The following is an 18,346-nucleotide window of genomic DNA, read 5'->3' as shown; positions in this document are numbered from 1 at the left end:
ATATTTCAGCACACAATTTCAACGGGCTTAAACGACGCCAATCGATTAGGACGTCCAAGATGTTTTTGAAGAAACAAGTTCTATCTTACCACAGAAGTCTAGATCTAATTGAAATTACTCGTCTTTTAACCATTCAACCTCTTCCTTGTTTCCTAGGTAGAAAAATCGATGAAGCTTGGTACATCATCGCTATACATGCTCTGAGAGGTTTCTTTTCCTAGAAAGCGCCTTCTATGACTGAGTATCACAGAGATGTCACAGTGTATTCGGAAGAAATTTACCGGCAAACAACATCTCATGAGGTTCTTCGCTGTCCAGCAGGACTGCGGCGCAAGTTCCGTCAATTCTGTACTTCGGTTCAAATTCTTGTGACAGGAGGAAGAACCTTGCGGGGCGTGCCCAGGATATTTGTTCTACGCAGAGCTTTTTTCCTATTCTGGGCATTGACTATTACACTATTCGTGTACCTCAAGTGGTATTTTCCTCTGTATCTTACGAGCACAGTAAATCGCAACAGTTTGTTAGATTTCAGAAAAGACTGGTGCCGAGTGCGCAGGGTCGCGACAGACTGGGAACAACTCAGATCAACTTGTGAAGGAAGCGCCAAATTTGGCGTGAATTTGCCTGGATGGGGAATGGAAAACAGGACTGACCCTACGAAAAGTTTCATTACAGTAATGGACATAAAACCTGCCGGGGAGTTTAGCAGATTCAGTATTCAGTCCCAGACACATAACGGTCAACCCAAGACTATAGGAGGCGACGATTGGAGGGTTCTTATATGGGGACCATCCGTGCTTGCACCGACAGTGATTGATCACGGCAATGGAACGTACGAGGTGCTGTTTCTTATCCTGGAGCCTGGAACCTACTCTGCGTCGATCGTGTTGGATTACTCGCTGTGTGACGGAATGAAAAACCCTCCTGATTACTGGTTTATGATAGGTATGGTGCGGTATTTACAAAATTTATAGCGTTTATTTCTCCAGTATCGAGCTGTAGAAACACGAGTGGAAGTTTGGGAGAAAGAGCAAGGCTGTGGGAGCACGAGCCGATAGCAGCGTGTTTGAACAGCTTTTTCGAGTTCTCCCAAACTTTCACGAGGGTCTCTATGACTCGATAGCAACACGGAGAACATGTTTTTTTATTTCTTTTAGAAAATACCGCGACCAAAAAAAAATGTTTACTTTGACAATTGATAATCAAAATGTACGTCAACCGCTCGTGCTAGTTCTGTGTTTCAAAACACACGATTTTTAATCAATCAGCGCAAGTTTTTTCTTTGGGCTTTTTCTAATGACTTTTATGAATTAAACAAGGTTCTGCGTATGCAACTGGAAACAGAAGGAAAACGGCTCTGGAAACAATAGCATTTTTGTAATTCACAAAATATCTTTGAATATTTTCTCCTGGTTTACATTAAAGATCTGAGAAATATACAGTCCACCTCATAGTTTGTTTCACTAATTTTACATCAGGAAATATCCATGGCAACAGTCAACCGCACGGAACTTTGATGGAGCCTTATGTCTTTTTACAAGCTGCTCTTTGGGAAGGAATACCGCTGACCATATCTGTACCACAACCTTCTGGGCCAACGAGATATGAGGGTAATGCAGTCGAACCTCCACTAACGACCACCTCTTTACAACAGCCACTTTCCTCTGCCCCCCGGGTTGCCGCTGTGGAGAGGTCTGACTGTACACTCATCGTAACGAATTAATTAGTTAGATCGACTAAATTTTAAGCCGAGCTGCAGCGGGGAAAAGTGTCGGAAAAGCTTGCATCTTGGAAACTATCTTTCAGAAAACCTTGTTTATACGCAAACAACTAAGCCATAAATCCTTGAGGCCAAGCAAGCCTAAAAAAAGCGGCAACAAATTCAGACCAGGTTATTATTACACTACATCAATGGTCAGATTTGTTGGGTGCTTGTAAAACGAGCTTAAAACATAATCTTTTCACTTTCAGAATTTCTGAGCTATGGACTTGGTAACCCTCCCTCATGCGACGAGGATTGCAAGTTTTTATGGGATGGCTTTGGCGGCTGGTACAACGGGACCTGGAGACCACATGTGAAAGGTAAATACGAGAGAAGAAGATCTGAGAAGGCAGACAATGTTGGCGATTTTAAACTTGATTCCTCGCAATATTTGTCCTTTTAACACTACAAAATGTCTTGATCTCAATGTTGCTTTTAGTTGTTACTTCCTAAGATCCATGTTAAGCCTTTTGGCTTTCTAGGCGTTCGTTGCATGCTTTGGAGATACCTCCTATGTCCAAATCGTTCTAATGGCCAATTTTCTCTGTGAGATGCGCCTGCAGGGAATCATGGTAGTTGTATTCATCGGGGCTTGGACTGGATATTTGTTTTGATGAGTACAACTCCCATGATTTCCTGAGGGCGTGTTTCATAGGGAGAGTTGCCCCAATAGACCATTTTACAGTTGTCTGCTCAGTGAACTGGCCTTTGTATGGCAGCGAGGCTAGAGTTGACCTTGTTTTGATACAAACCTCACTGCTTTTGTCATGTAAATGCACCTAGTTAGCATCAGAACTACTTGTTTTACACAACAAAAGCAGTGAGGTCTGTATCAAAACAAGGTCAACTCTAGCCTCGCTGCCATACAAAGGCCAGGTCACTGAGCAGACAACTGTAAAATGGTCTATTGCCCTAATTGGCTGACAATAATTTTCCCGTTCTGTTAATTTTCTCTCATTCATTAATGAATCATTTTACAGGTTTGTGGATGAAACATTCCCCAAGAAATCGCGAGGGTGTGTTGTGGATCTACGGAGATTCTAATGCGGGACGATTTTACCGTTCCATTCGTCGAACTCCACTGTGCAAAACAGTTTTTCGCGGCTGCACCCTGTCTTACAACTGGATTTATCCAATCAAAAACGCTACAGTAGAGATGTACCAAAGAAACTTTCTACCAATAAACATAACACGCGTCTTGGACGCGATAGCGAGGGTTATTCACTTGCCGCAGATGAATGACGAGAAAAGCGTCATTATTCTTAACCACGGACTGCATTTTATTACGTCAACAAACTTTTCGACATACCGCCAAGTTATCGATGGTATTGTGGATCTGTTTAAAGCGACAAAAGTGAACGAAAAAGGAGGAATTGGATTGAAGTTCAAAGGGAAAATGATTTGGAAGACAAACGCTGCTATCCACAGAGAAAGACTAAGATCGCCACACAACCACAAGCGACGATTTCTTACTCGACAGGTACAAAAACTCCCCGAAGGGGTCTCCCATATGAAAGGGACGGGGTTGCTGGTCGGACATTTTGAAAAGAACCCCTAGGAGGTACCAAGATCCTGTTTTGTGGGCGTGGCTTGAAATACTTTTCACCCCTAAGAGGTACCAATTCTGACACAAATTAAAAGTCTGTTGATTTTCAAATATCTCCTGGCTGAACATTCTAAGAGGTACCAAAACTGTTTTTCTAACCTTTAAAAGGTAAGATGAGCAGCCCCGTCATTTTTGTAACGGCGTCCCCCTCCCCGGCAAAAATTATAACATTTATTGAGAGAAGATAAAGAAGGATCACAGACGAACCTAGGCCTGTAGTAGCAGCCGCCTCTGTAATGTTGGTTTTTATGTTGTCATTTCATCATATAGACCTCTGATAGATAAAGGGATTCTGTTGAGTAATGTTAACAGTAAATAACTAAAGCCTGATCATTTTCACTGGAAAGTTCAAAACCAGTCCTAAACAAATACTTTCTAGACCCTGTTGTAAAAATTCCCAAATTTTGACCAATCAAAATTTTGACCAATTAAAGCGTATCTACTGTTGTTAATTTGTTCGGTGGCGCGTTGGGCTCGTGGTTAGATCGCTCGTCTCCGGATCAAGTGGTCTGGGTTGGAATCCCGACCGGGGACATTGTGTTGTGTTCCTGGGCAAGACACTTTACTCTCAAAGTGCCTCTCTCCGCCCAGGTGTATAAATGAGTGCTGGCGAAATTAAAGCCAGGGAGTAACCCTGCGACGGACTGGTATCCCATCCAGGGAGGAGTAGAAATATTCCTAGTTGCTTCATGCTATAGAAACCGTGATAAGTTCAGGCCTGATGGGCTACGTGGCTCGCATACAGAATTTACCTTACTGTAATGGTTAGTTTATAAAACTCTTTTCCTTTCTTTCAGCGGGTTCAACTCTACAATGCATATGCTACCTGGGCCATGTGTAAAGCCGGTATTGAAGTACTTGATGTGTACCCACTCACCGCGTCTTTCCCTAACGGGACTGATAATAGCGTGGATCCGTTCGATAGCGTGCATTACAAAGACTTGGTCTTCAAACCCGCGGAGGACATCTTGCTAGAGTACTTTAGTCCCTGGTGGAACGAAGTCAATTACACAAGCAGACTGACGTAGAAAATAAACTTAAAGAAATTATTTCGTATAAGACATACGGAATAATACCATAAACTCGTGGACTTTCTTTTTGGATTAACGCAAATCCTACAATACGGTCAGGCTTGAAAACATTTGTCTCCGATTCTTTTGCTTTTGTTTTTTTTTTGTAAAACGGTTATTACAAAATGGAATGGCTTTACAGGGGAGAGTGAAGAAGGCAAGAGGTTAATGTACTAAATAAGTTGCACTGTTAAACAACTGTTGAAGGCATGGTGGCCTATGCTAATGTCGGCGCGCTGGATCCCTATCACAGTAAAAAGGATTCGAATTTCTTGAACAAATTGGAGTGCAACTACAAAAAAATCGCGCCGGTTTTCAACCTTACTTTGCTCTCAGTTTATTACCAAATAAAAGCTATTATACAATCCCGCTTCACACTAAAAACAGCTGAGTATAGATAGAACATTCATGGTTGTGAAATATAGTTATCCATAAGTATAATTGTAAATTTCCCAGATATTTAGATTTTAAACTCTGTTAACTAAAATTACTGCAATCTACCGTTGGCCTGTTTAGCTAACCTTACTGAATGAAAGACAGTTTGAGGCTATTTTCGCTGTCAGAAGTTTACTCAATTGTTCGTCGTATCAAGACAAAAATACAATTGAAAATAATTTTTTTTAAGGTGGCTCTGTAAGGTTTACGACTGCACGTGCGCTGAGGAAGAAAGCTTTAGTAATCTGCGCGCAAACAAAGGACAATGATAAGGTTTGCCGATATTTTTGACGATCTTTAACCCCTGCCCCTCCCCGAATGGAGCGCTTGGCCATGGCAGGACTCCTATTTATACCCTTGGGTGGAAAGAGGCACTGTGAGAGTAACGTGTCTCGCCTAAGGACACAGCACAATGTCCCCGGCCAGGGCTCGAACCCGGACCGCTCAATCCGAAAGCCGGGACCTCAGCCCCTTAGGTACTCAGCTGCATTCCGGGAAAGCAAGGCGCTGTTATTGCAAACATTAATTTCCAGAAATCTGCTCAGGTTGACAACTTTTATACGCTTTTAGGGGAATCACTGAATCATAGTCGAAACCCGCCAATGTGCGCCTTCGCGAAATTAACGACATGCAAGTGTAGGAAAGTGATTTAATTATTTCTTTCAAGGTGGGAAGTGGAGAAGCTGTCATTGCAAAGGAAAATATTTGCTTTCAGCCATTCTTTTGCTGTGAATGTAGCACCGAACATTGACTGGTGACATGAAGTCACATGCCACGAGGGTGGAGAGTGTGTAAATAAAACAACGAGACTAATATTAGAAGTTGAAGAGGAAATGCGATATCGATATGGAGCAATTACTGCCCGGAACACTGGTACTGTAAAGGATTCAACATCGGTCAGCACGGGATATATTTCTCAGGTAAATATCTTGAATCTGTCACCTGCAAGTGCAACAAGACAGGCTTGACTGAATGAAATGTAGTCAGCCATTTGTTTTATTGTTCGGTAATGAAATTCTCCTTGAATACCCTCGGTCAGACGCTTATATTCTTTGGATACGCCCCGACAGATGAAATAAAACTTCTATACATGGTTGGATTCGATCCATCTGTGCTTTTCCTTTCACGGTAGCAAACGTAAATGGCAATCCCAGTTTGAAACCATATCAAGAGATGATCAATGAGGGCAGTAACGAATCGAATAGTCTTATTTTGAATGGTCGAATTCATGTATGAATACACGGATTTAAGCTTGTATAAACTCTTCTCAGTTGAAAGACTATCAGTTTCAAAATTGTTACTATAACAGAAGGTGTTATAAGTAATGTCTTTGGTTCTCAATTGCTTCACAGTGTTCATGTATCGATATCAACACTGAATCGTCGGATAAGTTTTCTCAATTGAAAACTTCTGGTATATTTAATTTATTGTTTTAAAAAAACCGATTCATGTGATGCTGGCCTGTAAGGGATACTAGTAAGGCAAAACGTTAGATAACTATTTTATATCATGCCATAGAAAATACAGCCAGTGGTATAATACCGTCGAGTAGACAACGGCTTTCCACACTCTGATTGGCTATATTTTCTTACGACATGGTATTAATGAGTATATAAGGTGGTTCTAACCTTTAATTAATGAAATCCTAGTGTGTAACCATTCAAGTGAAAGATATTGAAAAGGACTTTTATGCTGTACTGTTTATTTTGCTGTACAGGGTGGGTTTAACTTTTTAGTCTGTGAATGAAACCTTAGGGTGTGATCATCACGGTAAATCAGTGAAAGCTATTGAGCAGTAATTTCATGAGGTACTGTTGATTATATGCTGTACAAGGTGGTTCTATCTTTTGAGTCTGTAGATGAAAACCTACTGTGTGATCATTCAAATGAAAGCTGGCTATTGAGCAGTCGTCACTTGTTTCTTAGGTAGACAATTCCATGAAGCCTGGAGGACAATCTCTTTACGCGCTCCAGCCTCAGAAGCCTCTATTTTATAGAAAGTACATTCTATGACTGAATCTGGCAGAGATGCCAATATATACCCAAAAGGAACCAATGGACGAAAAACATTACAAGATGTTCTCCGCTGTTCACCAGGACTGTGGCGCAAGTTCCGTCAATTGCGGGCCTCCGCTCAATTACTTGTGACAAGACGCAGGGTAGTGCACAGAATATTTGTTCCGCGCAGAACGTTTTTCCTCCTCTGGGCGTTAACCATTACTCTGTTTGTGTACCTTAAGTGGTATTTTCCTGTGCATGCCACAAAAACGACAACTTTCAACGGTCTGTTAGAATTTAGAAAAGATTGGTGCCGAGTACGCAGGGTTGCAACGGACTGGGAACTAATGGGAGCAACTTGTGAAGGGAACACCAAATTTGGCGTGGATTTACCCGGTTGGGGAATCCAAAACAGGACCGACCCCACTAAAAGCATTATTCCTTTTATGGACATTAAACCTGCCGGGGAGTTTAGCAGATTCAGCATTCAGTCCCAGTCCTATAACGGTCAACCCAAGACTATAGGGGGCGACGATTGGAGGGTTCTTATATGGGGACCATCTGTGCTTGCACCAACAGTGATTGATCACGGCAATGGAACGTACGAGGTGGTGTTTCTCATCCTGGAGCCTGGGACCTACTTTGCGTCGATCATTTTGGATTACTCGTTGTGTGACGGAATGAAAAACCCTCCTGACTACTGGTTTATGCTCGGTAAGTTACGGTAACAGCGGGGAGAAATTTAGTGCGCTTATTTTCTATGAAGTTTTACGCAATAAACGCGACAATCTTCCCATTTTGACTCCTTGCAAGCGATCGACGTTGACGTACTGGATGTGAAAAATACTTTAATGCGTATCTCACCAAAGTGTAGTGCGGCTCATAAAGTGAAAAAATGCTTCATTTTCTTTCTTGTTAAGAAAACAGTCCTTAGAGTTTAGGAAAATTCGGCGAAACGGCTGTGAAAATATTCAGATGCATCTAAACCTCCCCTTTTATGATTTTCTTGTCAAATCTAGTTAGCAAATTGACGTCAGTTTTTCATGCGTCTGTCCTGTTATTGATCATGAATTTCGTCATAACATTGTCAAAGTAGCTGTGGATCCACGAGGCGATAGTCAAGTGGATCCACAGACTACTTTGACAATGCTATGACGAAATTCATTATCAATAATAGGACAGACACATGAAAAACTGACTCAATTTGTTTTTTACGATAACAAATTGTCAAATTGTCAGCTCTCGCTCGTTGATGCTTCGCATAAATTATAAATTCATGTGTTTGTCCGCTCATTGACAATGAAAATTGGCCAATGAGCGCGTGGGAATTTCAACAGTTATCGTAAAATAGATTACTGAACGCACCTTCCTGTCATTGTTTCTCGTTTCTCTGTCTGCCCGACAGGAAATATCCATGGCAGCAGTCAACCAGAAGGAAGCTTGGTGGAGCGTTATGTCTTTATACGCACCCCTCTTTGGGAAGGAATACCGCTGACCATAACAGTTCCGTCACCAGCTGGGCCCACAAAATACGATGGTAATGCTCTGGCAGCCGATTTTAGATATTGCTCATCTAACTGTTAATTTCCCAGCAGTTTTAAAATCAGCAACAGTGGGATAACGTTATCTTTACACTTTCAGAATTTCTTAGTTATGGACTGGGTAACCCTCCCTCTTGCGGCGAGGATTGCAAGTTGTTATGGGATGGCTTCGGCCGCTGGTCCAACGGGACCTGGAGACCACATGTGAAAGGTATATATAAGGCGCAAAATATACTAAATAGGCTCTGAGACCCAGAGACCCAAAGACAGCAGAGAATCCGAGAGAGAAAAAGATAGACTAACGATTTAATCTGAATTTTCTTAATCAAAACCTCTAAATCCCTTTTCAGGTTTAGGGGTATGTTTCTATTTGTTATTTAGCTATTGGAAACAACTGAAAAGCAGCAAACTTAAGTTTAATTTTGCAGCATTTTAAATCTATATCATCTATAGTAAATGTCTCTCCCAAATTGATAGGTTTTGCAAGCGGGCTCTGCGTTATGGTTATACCAGCAAATATAAACACATTACTGATGTAATTAGAATCAAAGATAGGCTACAATGGGATACGATAACTACTGGTAGTACTCATCCCCTTCATGAACTGCTTCCACCCTGGAGATCAAGGAGCCTTAGGAAAAGGGGACCCCCTTACATCCTGCCACGTGTCAGAACTGAACGTCATAAACGCTGTTTTGTGAACAGATACCTTTTCAATTTTATTTAATTGCTATTCATACATTTGTAAATAGTTTGTAATTAGTTTTTTATAGCCGTTAGTTATATGAAATTGTAAGTCCAGACGTGTGACTCTGGGTATGTTTCTTTTGGAATTTACTATTTATTAATAAGGAATCGTATTAATCACTTAAAGATGAATTTAACTTAGCAATTGACTTATGCCGACTGGTTTATCGACCGCTTATTCTGTACCTTATGTCTCTTCTCACAGGCTTGTGGAGGAAACGTTCTCCGAGAAATCGTGAGGGCGTGTTATGGTTCTATGGAGATTCAAATGCAGGACGGTTTTACCGTTCCATCCGTCGAACTCGACTGTGTAAAGCAGTTTTCCGTGTTTGCTCTTTTTCTTATAACTGGGTTTATCCAATCAAAAACGCTTCTGTGGAAAAGCACCAGAGGAACTTTCTTCCAATAAATATAACACGCGTCTTGGACGCGATAGCGAGGGTTATTCACTTGCCGCAGATGAATGACGAGAAAAGCGTCATTATTCTTAATCACGGACTGCATTTTATTACGTCAACAAACTTTTCAACATACCGCCAAGTTATCGATGGTATCGTGGATCTCTTTAAAGAAACAAAAGTAAACGACGATGGAAGAATTGAATTAAAGTTCAAGGGAAAAATGATTTGGAAGACAAATGCCGCTATCCATAGAGAAAGATTGAGGTATCCGCACCTTCACAAGCGACGATTTCTAACTCGTCAGGTATAGTAACATTACTATCACGACAGCCAGTTCAGAGGATGAAGTTGTTTCTCCATCTGTTATCAATGCCTTGTCAACCACGTAGAGTAAAGTCTGCATACGAGCCAAGTGGCCCATCAGGCCGGCGCTTATCTCCGGTTTCAGTTACATGAAGCGACTAAAAGTATTTCTACTCCACCCTAAATGGGATGCTAGTCCATCGAAGGGTTACCCCCAGGATTAAATTCGCCGGTACCCATTTATGCACCTGGGTGGAGAGAGGCATTGTGAGAGTGAAGTGTCTTGTCCAAGAACACAACACAATGTCCCTGGCCAGGGCTCGAACCCGGACCGCTCGATCCGGAGACTAGCGCACTAACCATGAGGCCACCGTATCTCCACGACAACCACGTAGGCGATGAGAAAAAAAGAAAATCATCTGCTAGGATCTCGTTTTTGAATGCGGCCTGTAAAATTTCGAATGAAACTGTCGGCATAAAAAAGACAAGCTGTTCACTGTAAAGAAGAGTTATACAATGCCCAGTTCCCTTTATGAGACACACCCACAGCATGCAGGGCCATGGTAGTTGTACTGAACAACTCAAGTTCAAGACCTATCTAAATTATATTAAAATACCATGATTCCCTGCAGGCCCATCTCAAAGCTGAGCGTTGGTATTGATGATTTGATATCTTTTTGTGAAATTTTGTCCCATGCAATCACAAAGGCTACTCACGAATCGGGTCGACCAAGACCTAGAATCAGAGACGTATGATAGCTGCCAACTCTGTGGCATTAAATCTGCAACAAAGAAAATCGTAAAAAAAATCGTAAGACAAAAATTCTTCAACAAGATGACAAAAGAGGAAAATGTTTTCCATTAGTTTCCGTACACGACGTCGTCACGGAACGTTTTGTACACAAAATCAGGAACCCTGTTTTCTGCTGAGACCAAGAAAAGCGTGCATACTATAGTGGTTTGTTTATAAGAATCTTTTTGTTTCTTTCAGCGGGTTCAACTCTACAATGCATATGTTACCTGGGCCATGTGTAACGCCGGTATTGAGGTACTTGATGTATACCCACTCAGTGCGTCTTTTCCTAATGGCACTGATAATAGCGTGGATCCGTTCGACATGGTACATTACAAAGACTCGGTGTTCAAACCCGCGGAGGAAATTCTACTAGAATACTTCAGTCCGTCATGACCGCGAAGTGACACACAGTGACAGCATGGAAAATGAACCTGAAGAAATTTCCTCATATTAGACATACTGAATAATACCACGACTTCGGTGGCTGGAGAGATTACCTCGAAGAATAAATACAAATCTTTACAATGTGGTGAGATCCGGAAAAAATTTGCCTCATGGGATTGTGAAGACGAGGGAGAGAATGGGGCGGGGGGTACACTATTTTCCCTGCATATAGAAACTATAGAGTGCCATGTGCATCAATGTGCTGCCTCATCAGAGAGTCTATTTATGGGATATTTATTAGAATTTCCTGTACTTTTTTTATCTCGTTTCATACAGCTCCAACTTCAATGTTCCCTTGAGAAAGTCAAGGAAGTCTCAGTTCTCGTTATAGTTTTGAACACATCCCGACTTACAGGATTGCTTTAAACTCGTTGTATAGCATTGAAATCATTATTACAGTGACTTTTTTCGTGGCCTTATTTTCCCGCTTTGTTAATTCATATGTTCGTCCATTTTGGGATCCCACTAAAACAGTGTTTGCAAACTTTTGATTGCAATAAAATATATTTCAACATCGGCTCAGTTTCATTCTTGTGTCAAACACAATATGTTAGTCAGTCAGTGCGGTCACATGTTACGTGGAAAGAAATTGTCCTAGACAAGTATTGAATATCAACTCATGAATCTCCACATTTACTAGCTACAGGCAAGAGAGGACGAGGGTTAGGAGAGTTTAAAACTCCTGATACAGGTCTTGTTCCCAAGGTAATCCCTCTTAAGTTATTATAAGATCACTGATCTCGGCTTCAGAAATATAATCCTGAGAGGGTTTAAAAAAAGTCGATTCTGTGACGCGAATTTTCCCCACGTAGACAGCACGAGGGGTCAACACGCATTTTAATCCTCCAAGAAAACATCCACGCAAGGCGCGTGGCAATGTTATCCGCGAATGGACTGGATACCATAACTATAAATAACTTGAAGGCCTATATATCTCTGTTACCCTCATCCTATCCTACTACAGTCTAGGTTCTTTGGAGCTAGCCAATATCACTAGACTTAGAAGCATCTTTGTCATATTTCCACGATTTCTACATCATCGCCATCTGTTTCGACGGGATAGTGATCGCTCTGCCTTAAAAAAAGATCGTGTAGAGAACGATTTTAGCGTAGCCATATTTTTCCCACAGTGAAAACAACATTCAAACTCCCATATTTAATATTCCCCCAGAATAGTAAAATTTTCTTTTAAATCTAAATGAGCTTGTTAGTCAGTTGATATTTTATTAATCATTGAAAAATACTGTTTGTATTGTTTAACGGGGACTACGATTTTTTTGTGGAGAAAATAGCAAATATGAGGAGACCCGTATCACCAGCAAAGTCTTTTGTGATGAAGACTTTTCAGGTAAAAACAAAACTAAATAGACTACCACTGAAACAAAGACCAACATAATTTTAAATGAATGGCAGGTTGAAGTCTTGGACTAAAAGAAAGCGTTATCTTTTTAACATTGAAAGCTAACGGTGTAGAGAATCGTCATTGTCCATAAAATGAATCGGTTATTCGACTTTTAGCTTCGTTTATTTCAAGTCTTGCAGACAATTGATCCCAACAGTACAGGTGACGCAAAGTGTCGTCAGAAATCACGTGACAAATTCAGTCGCGGGAGAACAAAGAAAATCAAATTTTTCAACCACATCTTATGATTATGCGGCGCAGAAACGTTGATTAGTCTATTTATTAGAAACACAATCTCCAAGTCAGTTCAAAACCTGAAATGTCGTAAGGCTCGGACAGGATACGGCATGACAATACAACGTTGCAGATAACTTCTTCGTTGAAGTTATAAGGTAAGCAAAAATTGACAGGCGGCGATCAGTGCCATAGGGGTAGTTAAGACGCCGCTAAATTAACAATGAAGAATATTCTAAATGCTAAAAGTCTGATCACTGGACGAAAAGGTTCAAGCTTAAAGATACTTTCAGATTGGACAAGCCCTTGCACTTCTGATTCTTCATTCTGTTGAAAGTTAATTGAACATAAAATTTAAAAAGCGAGAAAATCAAATGCGCGAATTGCTGTTTTCTAAGTTCGGGGGTAAGTGCGAAATCGGACAGGTTCCTGAACAGCAGGTTGTCCTTTTCATGTAAGACATGAACTCTGTGAATGAGGTCACATGCCTGTCTCGATATTTTTTTCTTTTCTTAGCTTTCTGCTGGGGAGCGTTTAGATCATATGAGTGCAACTGAGCAAGATGATACAGATTTCATCTCTTTATCTACCGCTGACCACCAGGAAATCGACAGCATGCGCAGAAAGAGACTAATTCCTTCACTCAAGCACAGCATTCAGGCCAGAGTACGTAAAGTAGGTACTCTAAGGGGACTCCCGCGCTTGTTTCTCCTACGAAGGGCCTTTTGCTTCTACTGGGGCGTCATCATATCGCTATTTATTTACTTGAAATGGTACTATCCGTTATATTTGACCAGCACGGTCAACCGAAACACTTTGGAAGACTTCGGAAGGGACTGGTGCCGAATGCGCAACGCCAGAATAGACTGGAAACGAATTCGAGAACCGTGCGAAGGAAACACGGTCTACGACGATAATTTACCAGGATGGAATGTTGAAAACAGAACTAACTCGAGAATGAGTTTTGTTCAATCAATGGATATTCGACCTGCTGGGCAATTCAGCAAGCTTCAAATTCAAACCCAGACCTCCGATGGCGTTCCTAAATCGGTCGGAGGGGACTACTGGAGAGTTTTTATTTCGGGCCCTACAGGGCTTGCACCCACGATATTTGACCTTGGTAATGGAATATACGAGATTCTGTTCTTGATTCTTGCTCCCGGGAACTACTGCGTGTCAGTGGTGTTGGATCATTCGCTTTGTGATGGACTGAAGGACCCCCCTGACTATTGGTTTATCTCGGGTAAGAAAATCAGCTTTAAGCTAAACGCTTCTACTTGCGAGATTGATCAAAATGTGATTACCTCTCACGATATAAATACACTATTGAGGAGACTGGTGATGAGTATTAAAAATCATCAACTGGAGGTTACTTCCTTGCCAGTTGATGTATTAAAACTAAGAGAACATGTACCAGCCAGAGAAATACTTGTTTAGAACTAGGTGTGGAAGGCGCGCTAGTCTCCGAACCCAGCGGTCCAGGTACGTTCGAGCCCTGGCCGGGGTCATTGCCTTGTCTTCTTTGGACAAGACACTGTACTCGTACAGTACCTCTCCAGTTAGGTGTAGAAATGGGTACCAGCGAATTTAATGTTGGGTGGTAACCCTGCGATGGACTTGCATTCCATCCCGGGGGAGTAAAAATACTCTTAGTTCATACTAGGGAAGCAGGGGTAAGCGCCGACCTGAGGGTCACTAGACAGGAACGCAGATTAACCGTTGATGGTGAATCGCGGGCTCCGAGACCTGAGCAGTTTTCGTCTCCAAGTTGGCAACTAATCACTCAATGACGATGCGACAACGTTCAGAGTCCTTGAGCGCTCATGTGAGTATTTGGTAGAGATGTAAATGTGGAAATTTTATTATTAAGTGCCTTAACAAACAAAGACTAAAAACAGCACTAGGTCCTCCAACGGTGGGACTAAATGGAATGATTTTGCGACGAAAGTATCGGTATTTTGGGCAAGAATGTAACACGAAGCAAATGCAGGGGCAATGAATTTTCGACGAGCTTTTATTACTGTACAAACGATGTATCTGGCAGATTTCATTAAACATCACATATACATTTTTCGTATTTTCAGGAAATACCCATGGAAGCAACCAGCCTCGGGGAATTTTGGCGGGAAAGCAAGTGTACCTGATGCAGCCTCTGTGGGGTGGTGACCCGTTTTGTTTTGACGTACCCGCGAGTCACGGGCCAATGAGAAGAGACGGTATGGAACAGTAGTTTTTGTGTCCCTGATTGTGTACAAGGATTGCGCAAGAAGGGTTGTCTCACGCAATACTGTTGTCTTTTGAATCGCGTACCACTTACTTATTATGGCTAGCTGACTGAGAAACCCGACCACACTAATGCGTTTTTAACTTGAGTATCCGTTTTCATCTCAACGATGATGAAGCAAAATATTTTCGACCGCACTAGCGTTTTCGTTTTGTTTTCACCTGTCCACACTAATTCGTGTTCATTCGAAAACGCATACTTTTATTTCGATATGTTTTCGCCTATCGTCCACACTAAAACGCCCGAAAACGCTGATGGAAATGACAGTATATGACGCCTTCTCGGCATTGTTTTCAGTCAAAAGCCTCCGTCTTTACTTGCATCCAAACTAGAAACGGAGCGTTTTCAAAAGGCTCCACTTTTGAAACCATTTTCGAAAGCCTCCGTTTTCATCAGCCTTGTCGGTCGTGTTAGTGTGGACGATAGGCGAAAACGCACCAAAAAGTACGCGTTTTCACACGAAAACTCGTTAGTGTGTTTTTGGCCTGAGTGTAAATCAATAAAAACCTTTTCTTTTGGGAAGACTCGATATGGCTCCCGCATATGACAACAAAGTTTGGAACTAACTTTTTAATTTTTCTTTGTAGAATTTTTGAGTTATGGATTTGGACACCCGTCGTATTGTGGAACAAGTTGTAAATTTCTATCGGATGGCTTTGGCCATTGGACTAATGGCACGTGGGTCCCTCACGCACCAGGTGAGAGAATTTCAACTTGCAGATGAAATGATAAATTAGCCTTTCTATCAAATTTAAAACGTTGAAGTTTGCTCTGATGAAGAGCTAGTGCTCGGAATGTCACTTTTCGCCAAGTGTAAGGATAGCTGAAGAAAGTCAAAGATGATATCAAGCCCGTATTGCGCCGTCTCAGCACCGCAATGTTTATGAACCTTACGCGATAGAATAGGAATCGATGTTATTCCTTATCTTTGAGGCAATTTAAATAATTTCGTGTAACAGTTTCTTTGAACTTTACAGCTACAAAGTTGTTCTCTCTATTAATATCACAAAGAACAAAGCATAAAGTTTCGCATCCATAATGGGGTTCACAGTGTAGTTGCAAAATCTTATTTGCATGGATGAAAACAATTGCAAAAACGTAAACAAACTCCCGAGAGTGCGCAGTACGGACTGGAAATCATTCCCAATTGTCAATTCAACGTTTGAATTGTACTTGGCGATGCAACACTAATTTTTTTTCAGCAACTACTTGTTCATGAGGGACCATGCACATTTAACATAACTCAACTCTGTATAACAAAGAAAGAGACAGTGCTTGTACTTTAGACATAAGGATTAATAAGGACTTCAGCGAAGTGAAGCTTTGAAGATTAATTCTCGGTTTATTCTAAAAAATTTCTTTCCTTTGATTTCAGAGAGGTTATTCAAGAATTCACCGCGAGATAAAAAGGGTACTCTCTGGATTTACGGCGACTCACTGGCGCTGCGATTTTACGATTCTATATATTACACGCCTCTTTGCGGCGAAATCTTCAAAGTCTGCAATCTCACGTACAGTTGGGTTTACAACATGCTCGAGTCGGTGGAAATAGAAAAATACAAGAGAAACTATCTTGATTTCGATCCTTCACGTGTGCTACAAGAACTCAGTGAGGTTCTTTATCTCCCCGAAATGGACGAGCACAGTGTTATTATTCTGAATTGTGGATTGCATTACGTGTCCGCTTTGAAATTTGCCACTTATCAAAAACTTATCGATGAAATCATAAACTTGTTTAAAGAGACTTGGGTAAATGAAGATGGCGTGGTCGAACTGAAGTTTAAAGGAAAACTGATTTGGAAAACTACAACGGCTATTCACAGAGAGAGGTTTTTGTATCACAATCATCCGAGCCCGCGGTTCTTGACTCTTCAGGTAATGTGATCAGCGGTTGGCTTTGATTACGCATCCACTAATATTCGTTTCTAATTCGTATTCGTCCCTTAATCTAAAGCATTTTGGGTAAACATTGAGCAAAATGCTCATCCGCTTTTTTAATGGCTTTCTGGTGAGAGTTAATCTACTCGCACTGATGAAGAAACGCGCTTTTTTATTTGCTAGTATGTTCATACGTGCTTAACTCCTTTCGCGTAGGCAAATGATCAAAATTATGAAAGAAAACACCAAAGCTGTCTGGTTGAGTTGTAACTTGTTGACCCAATGACTGAATATATCGCGCACAATTAACAGCTGATACATAGAAGTTGAAATGTAGTGCGCAGCTTTGCAGAAGTAGATCGCAATTTCACTTCTGAAATATAGTATATATCTAGTATTAGGACCTCTATGTAAACCACTTTTAGTGATGGAGCTTCCTAATAAAAGATTGTTACTACTACTGAAATAGGCGCATGATGTGAGCTGGGGTTTAAAGCCAGACCTTCCCATTCTGAGGCAAGTGCTTCAGGTGCTTCGACCCTTCAATAATTCTGAGCAACATCATAATTAGAATAATTGTCAGGTGCTGATAAATTTTCTATGTAGTTCCACGCTTGCGAGGAAACTGAATGCAATGACTAAGGTTAATTACTTACGAGAATCCGTTTATTTCTCTACAGCGGATACATCTTTACAACGCGTACTCCATCTGGGCCATGTGTAACGCTGGTTTTGAAATTTTAGACGTTTTTCCGATGAGCGCTTCATATCCCGAGGGGACCGATGACAGTAGTGACAAATACGACGCCGTGCATTTCAAAAGACATGTCTTCAAACCCGCTGAGCAACTTCTGTACGAATACTTTAATCCTTACAATGATCAACCAAAGAAACACAGATTGTATCATTCGTTATTTGGAAATAAAACTACACACTTGTAACAAAAACGTAATTTGTTTGAATTTGATTTTTTCTTTCTTGCTCGGTAAGGGGTACTCTTTCATACAAGTTACTTAAGATGTACTAGGGTAGATAAGATGAGTCGTCGAAAAAGGGCGTGGTTTTTAACCGTTTTGATCTGAAATAGAGTTTACATTTCAACTATTTTGATCCCAAATAACGTAGTCTGGGATAGGGTATAAAAATCAGACAGTTTTAATCTGGAATAGGGTATAATTTGCAGGGAAATCAGTAGTCTAGCAGTCCTCTTTATCCGGGGTACGTACTACAATAGTAATTAAAACTCGGAAGGATACTGGTTTAGTTAGTGAGCTTAAGTGTATGTTGGACTACGATGGTGATAACGTTTCTGCCTGAAAAATAGCTAGTCTGGGATAGGGTAAGGGAAGTCTAGAATGGGGTTGCAAAATCAAGCTGATCATGATCTAGTGTGGGGTATACGGGTTACAGTGTCCCAGCGGCACAGCAACACCCAAAGATTGACA

At 41.2% G+C, this 18,346-nt stretch overlaps 3 protein-coding genes across 3 annotated transcripts; all 3 read left to right on the top strand.

The window, feature by feature from the left end:
* The first annotated feature begins 169 nt into the window (after nt 1-169).
* Nucleotides 170-4,836, top strand: LOC145485428 (uncharacterized). The gene is made up of 5 exons (XM_081464095.1): nt 170-945; nt 1,479-1,610; nt 1,972-2,082; nt 2,743-3,242; nt 4,166-4,836. The coding sequence occupies exons 1-5, from the start codon at nt 234-236 to the stop codon at nt 4,394-4,396; spliced, it is 1,686 nt and encodes a 561-aa protein (XP_081320221.1). The 5' UTR covers nt 170-233; the 3' UTR covers nt 4,397-4,836.
* Nucleotides 4,837-7,189: 2,353 nt separating this feature from the next.
* On the top strand, nt 7,190-10,281 carry LOC145485427 (uncharacterized). The gene is made up of 4 exons (XM_081464094.1): nt 7,190-7,585; nt 8,277-8,408; nt 8,513-8,623; nt 9,365-10,281. Exons 1-4 carry the CDS (start codon nt 7,219-7,221, stop codon nt 9,868-9,870), a joined length of 1,116 nt encoding a protein of 371 aa, XP_081320220.1. The 5' UTR covers nt 7,190-7,218; the 3' UTR covers nt 9,871-10,281.
* A 2,407-nt stretch (nt 10,282-12,688) lies between these two features.
* LOC145485711 (uncharacterized) lies at nt 12,689-18,074 on the top strand. The gene is made up of 5 exons (XM_081464333.1): nt 12,689-14,170; nt 14,742-14,955; nt 15,611-15,721; nt 16,399-16,898; nt 17,582-18,074. The coding sequence occupies exons 1-5, from the start codon at nt 13,283-13,285 to the stop codon at nt 17,840-17,842; spliced, it is 1,974 nt and encodes a 657-aa protein (XP_081320459.1). The 5' UTR covers nt 12,689-13,282; the 3' UTR covers nt 17,843-18,074.
* Nucleotides 18,075-18,346: the final 272 nt, after the last annotated feature.

Source organism: Orbicella franksi, chromosome 4 (genome assembly GCF_964199315.1).
Source record: "Orbicella franksi chromosome 4, jaOrbFran1.1, whole genome shotgun sequence".
Taxonomy (NCBI): Eukaryota; Metazoa; Cnidaria; class Anthozoa; order Scleractinia; family Merulinidae; genus Orbicella; species Orbicella franksi.
Note: the sequence above shows the minus strand (reverse complement) of the source record. Positions and strands in the feature narration are given on the sequence as shown.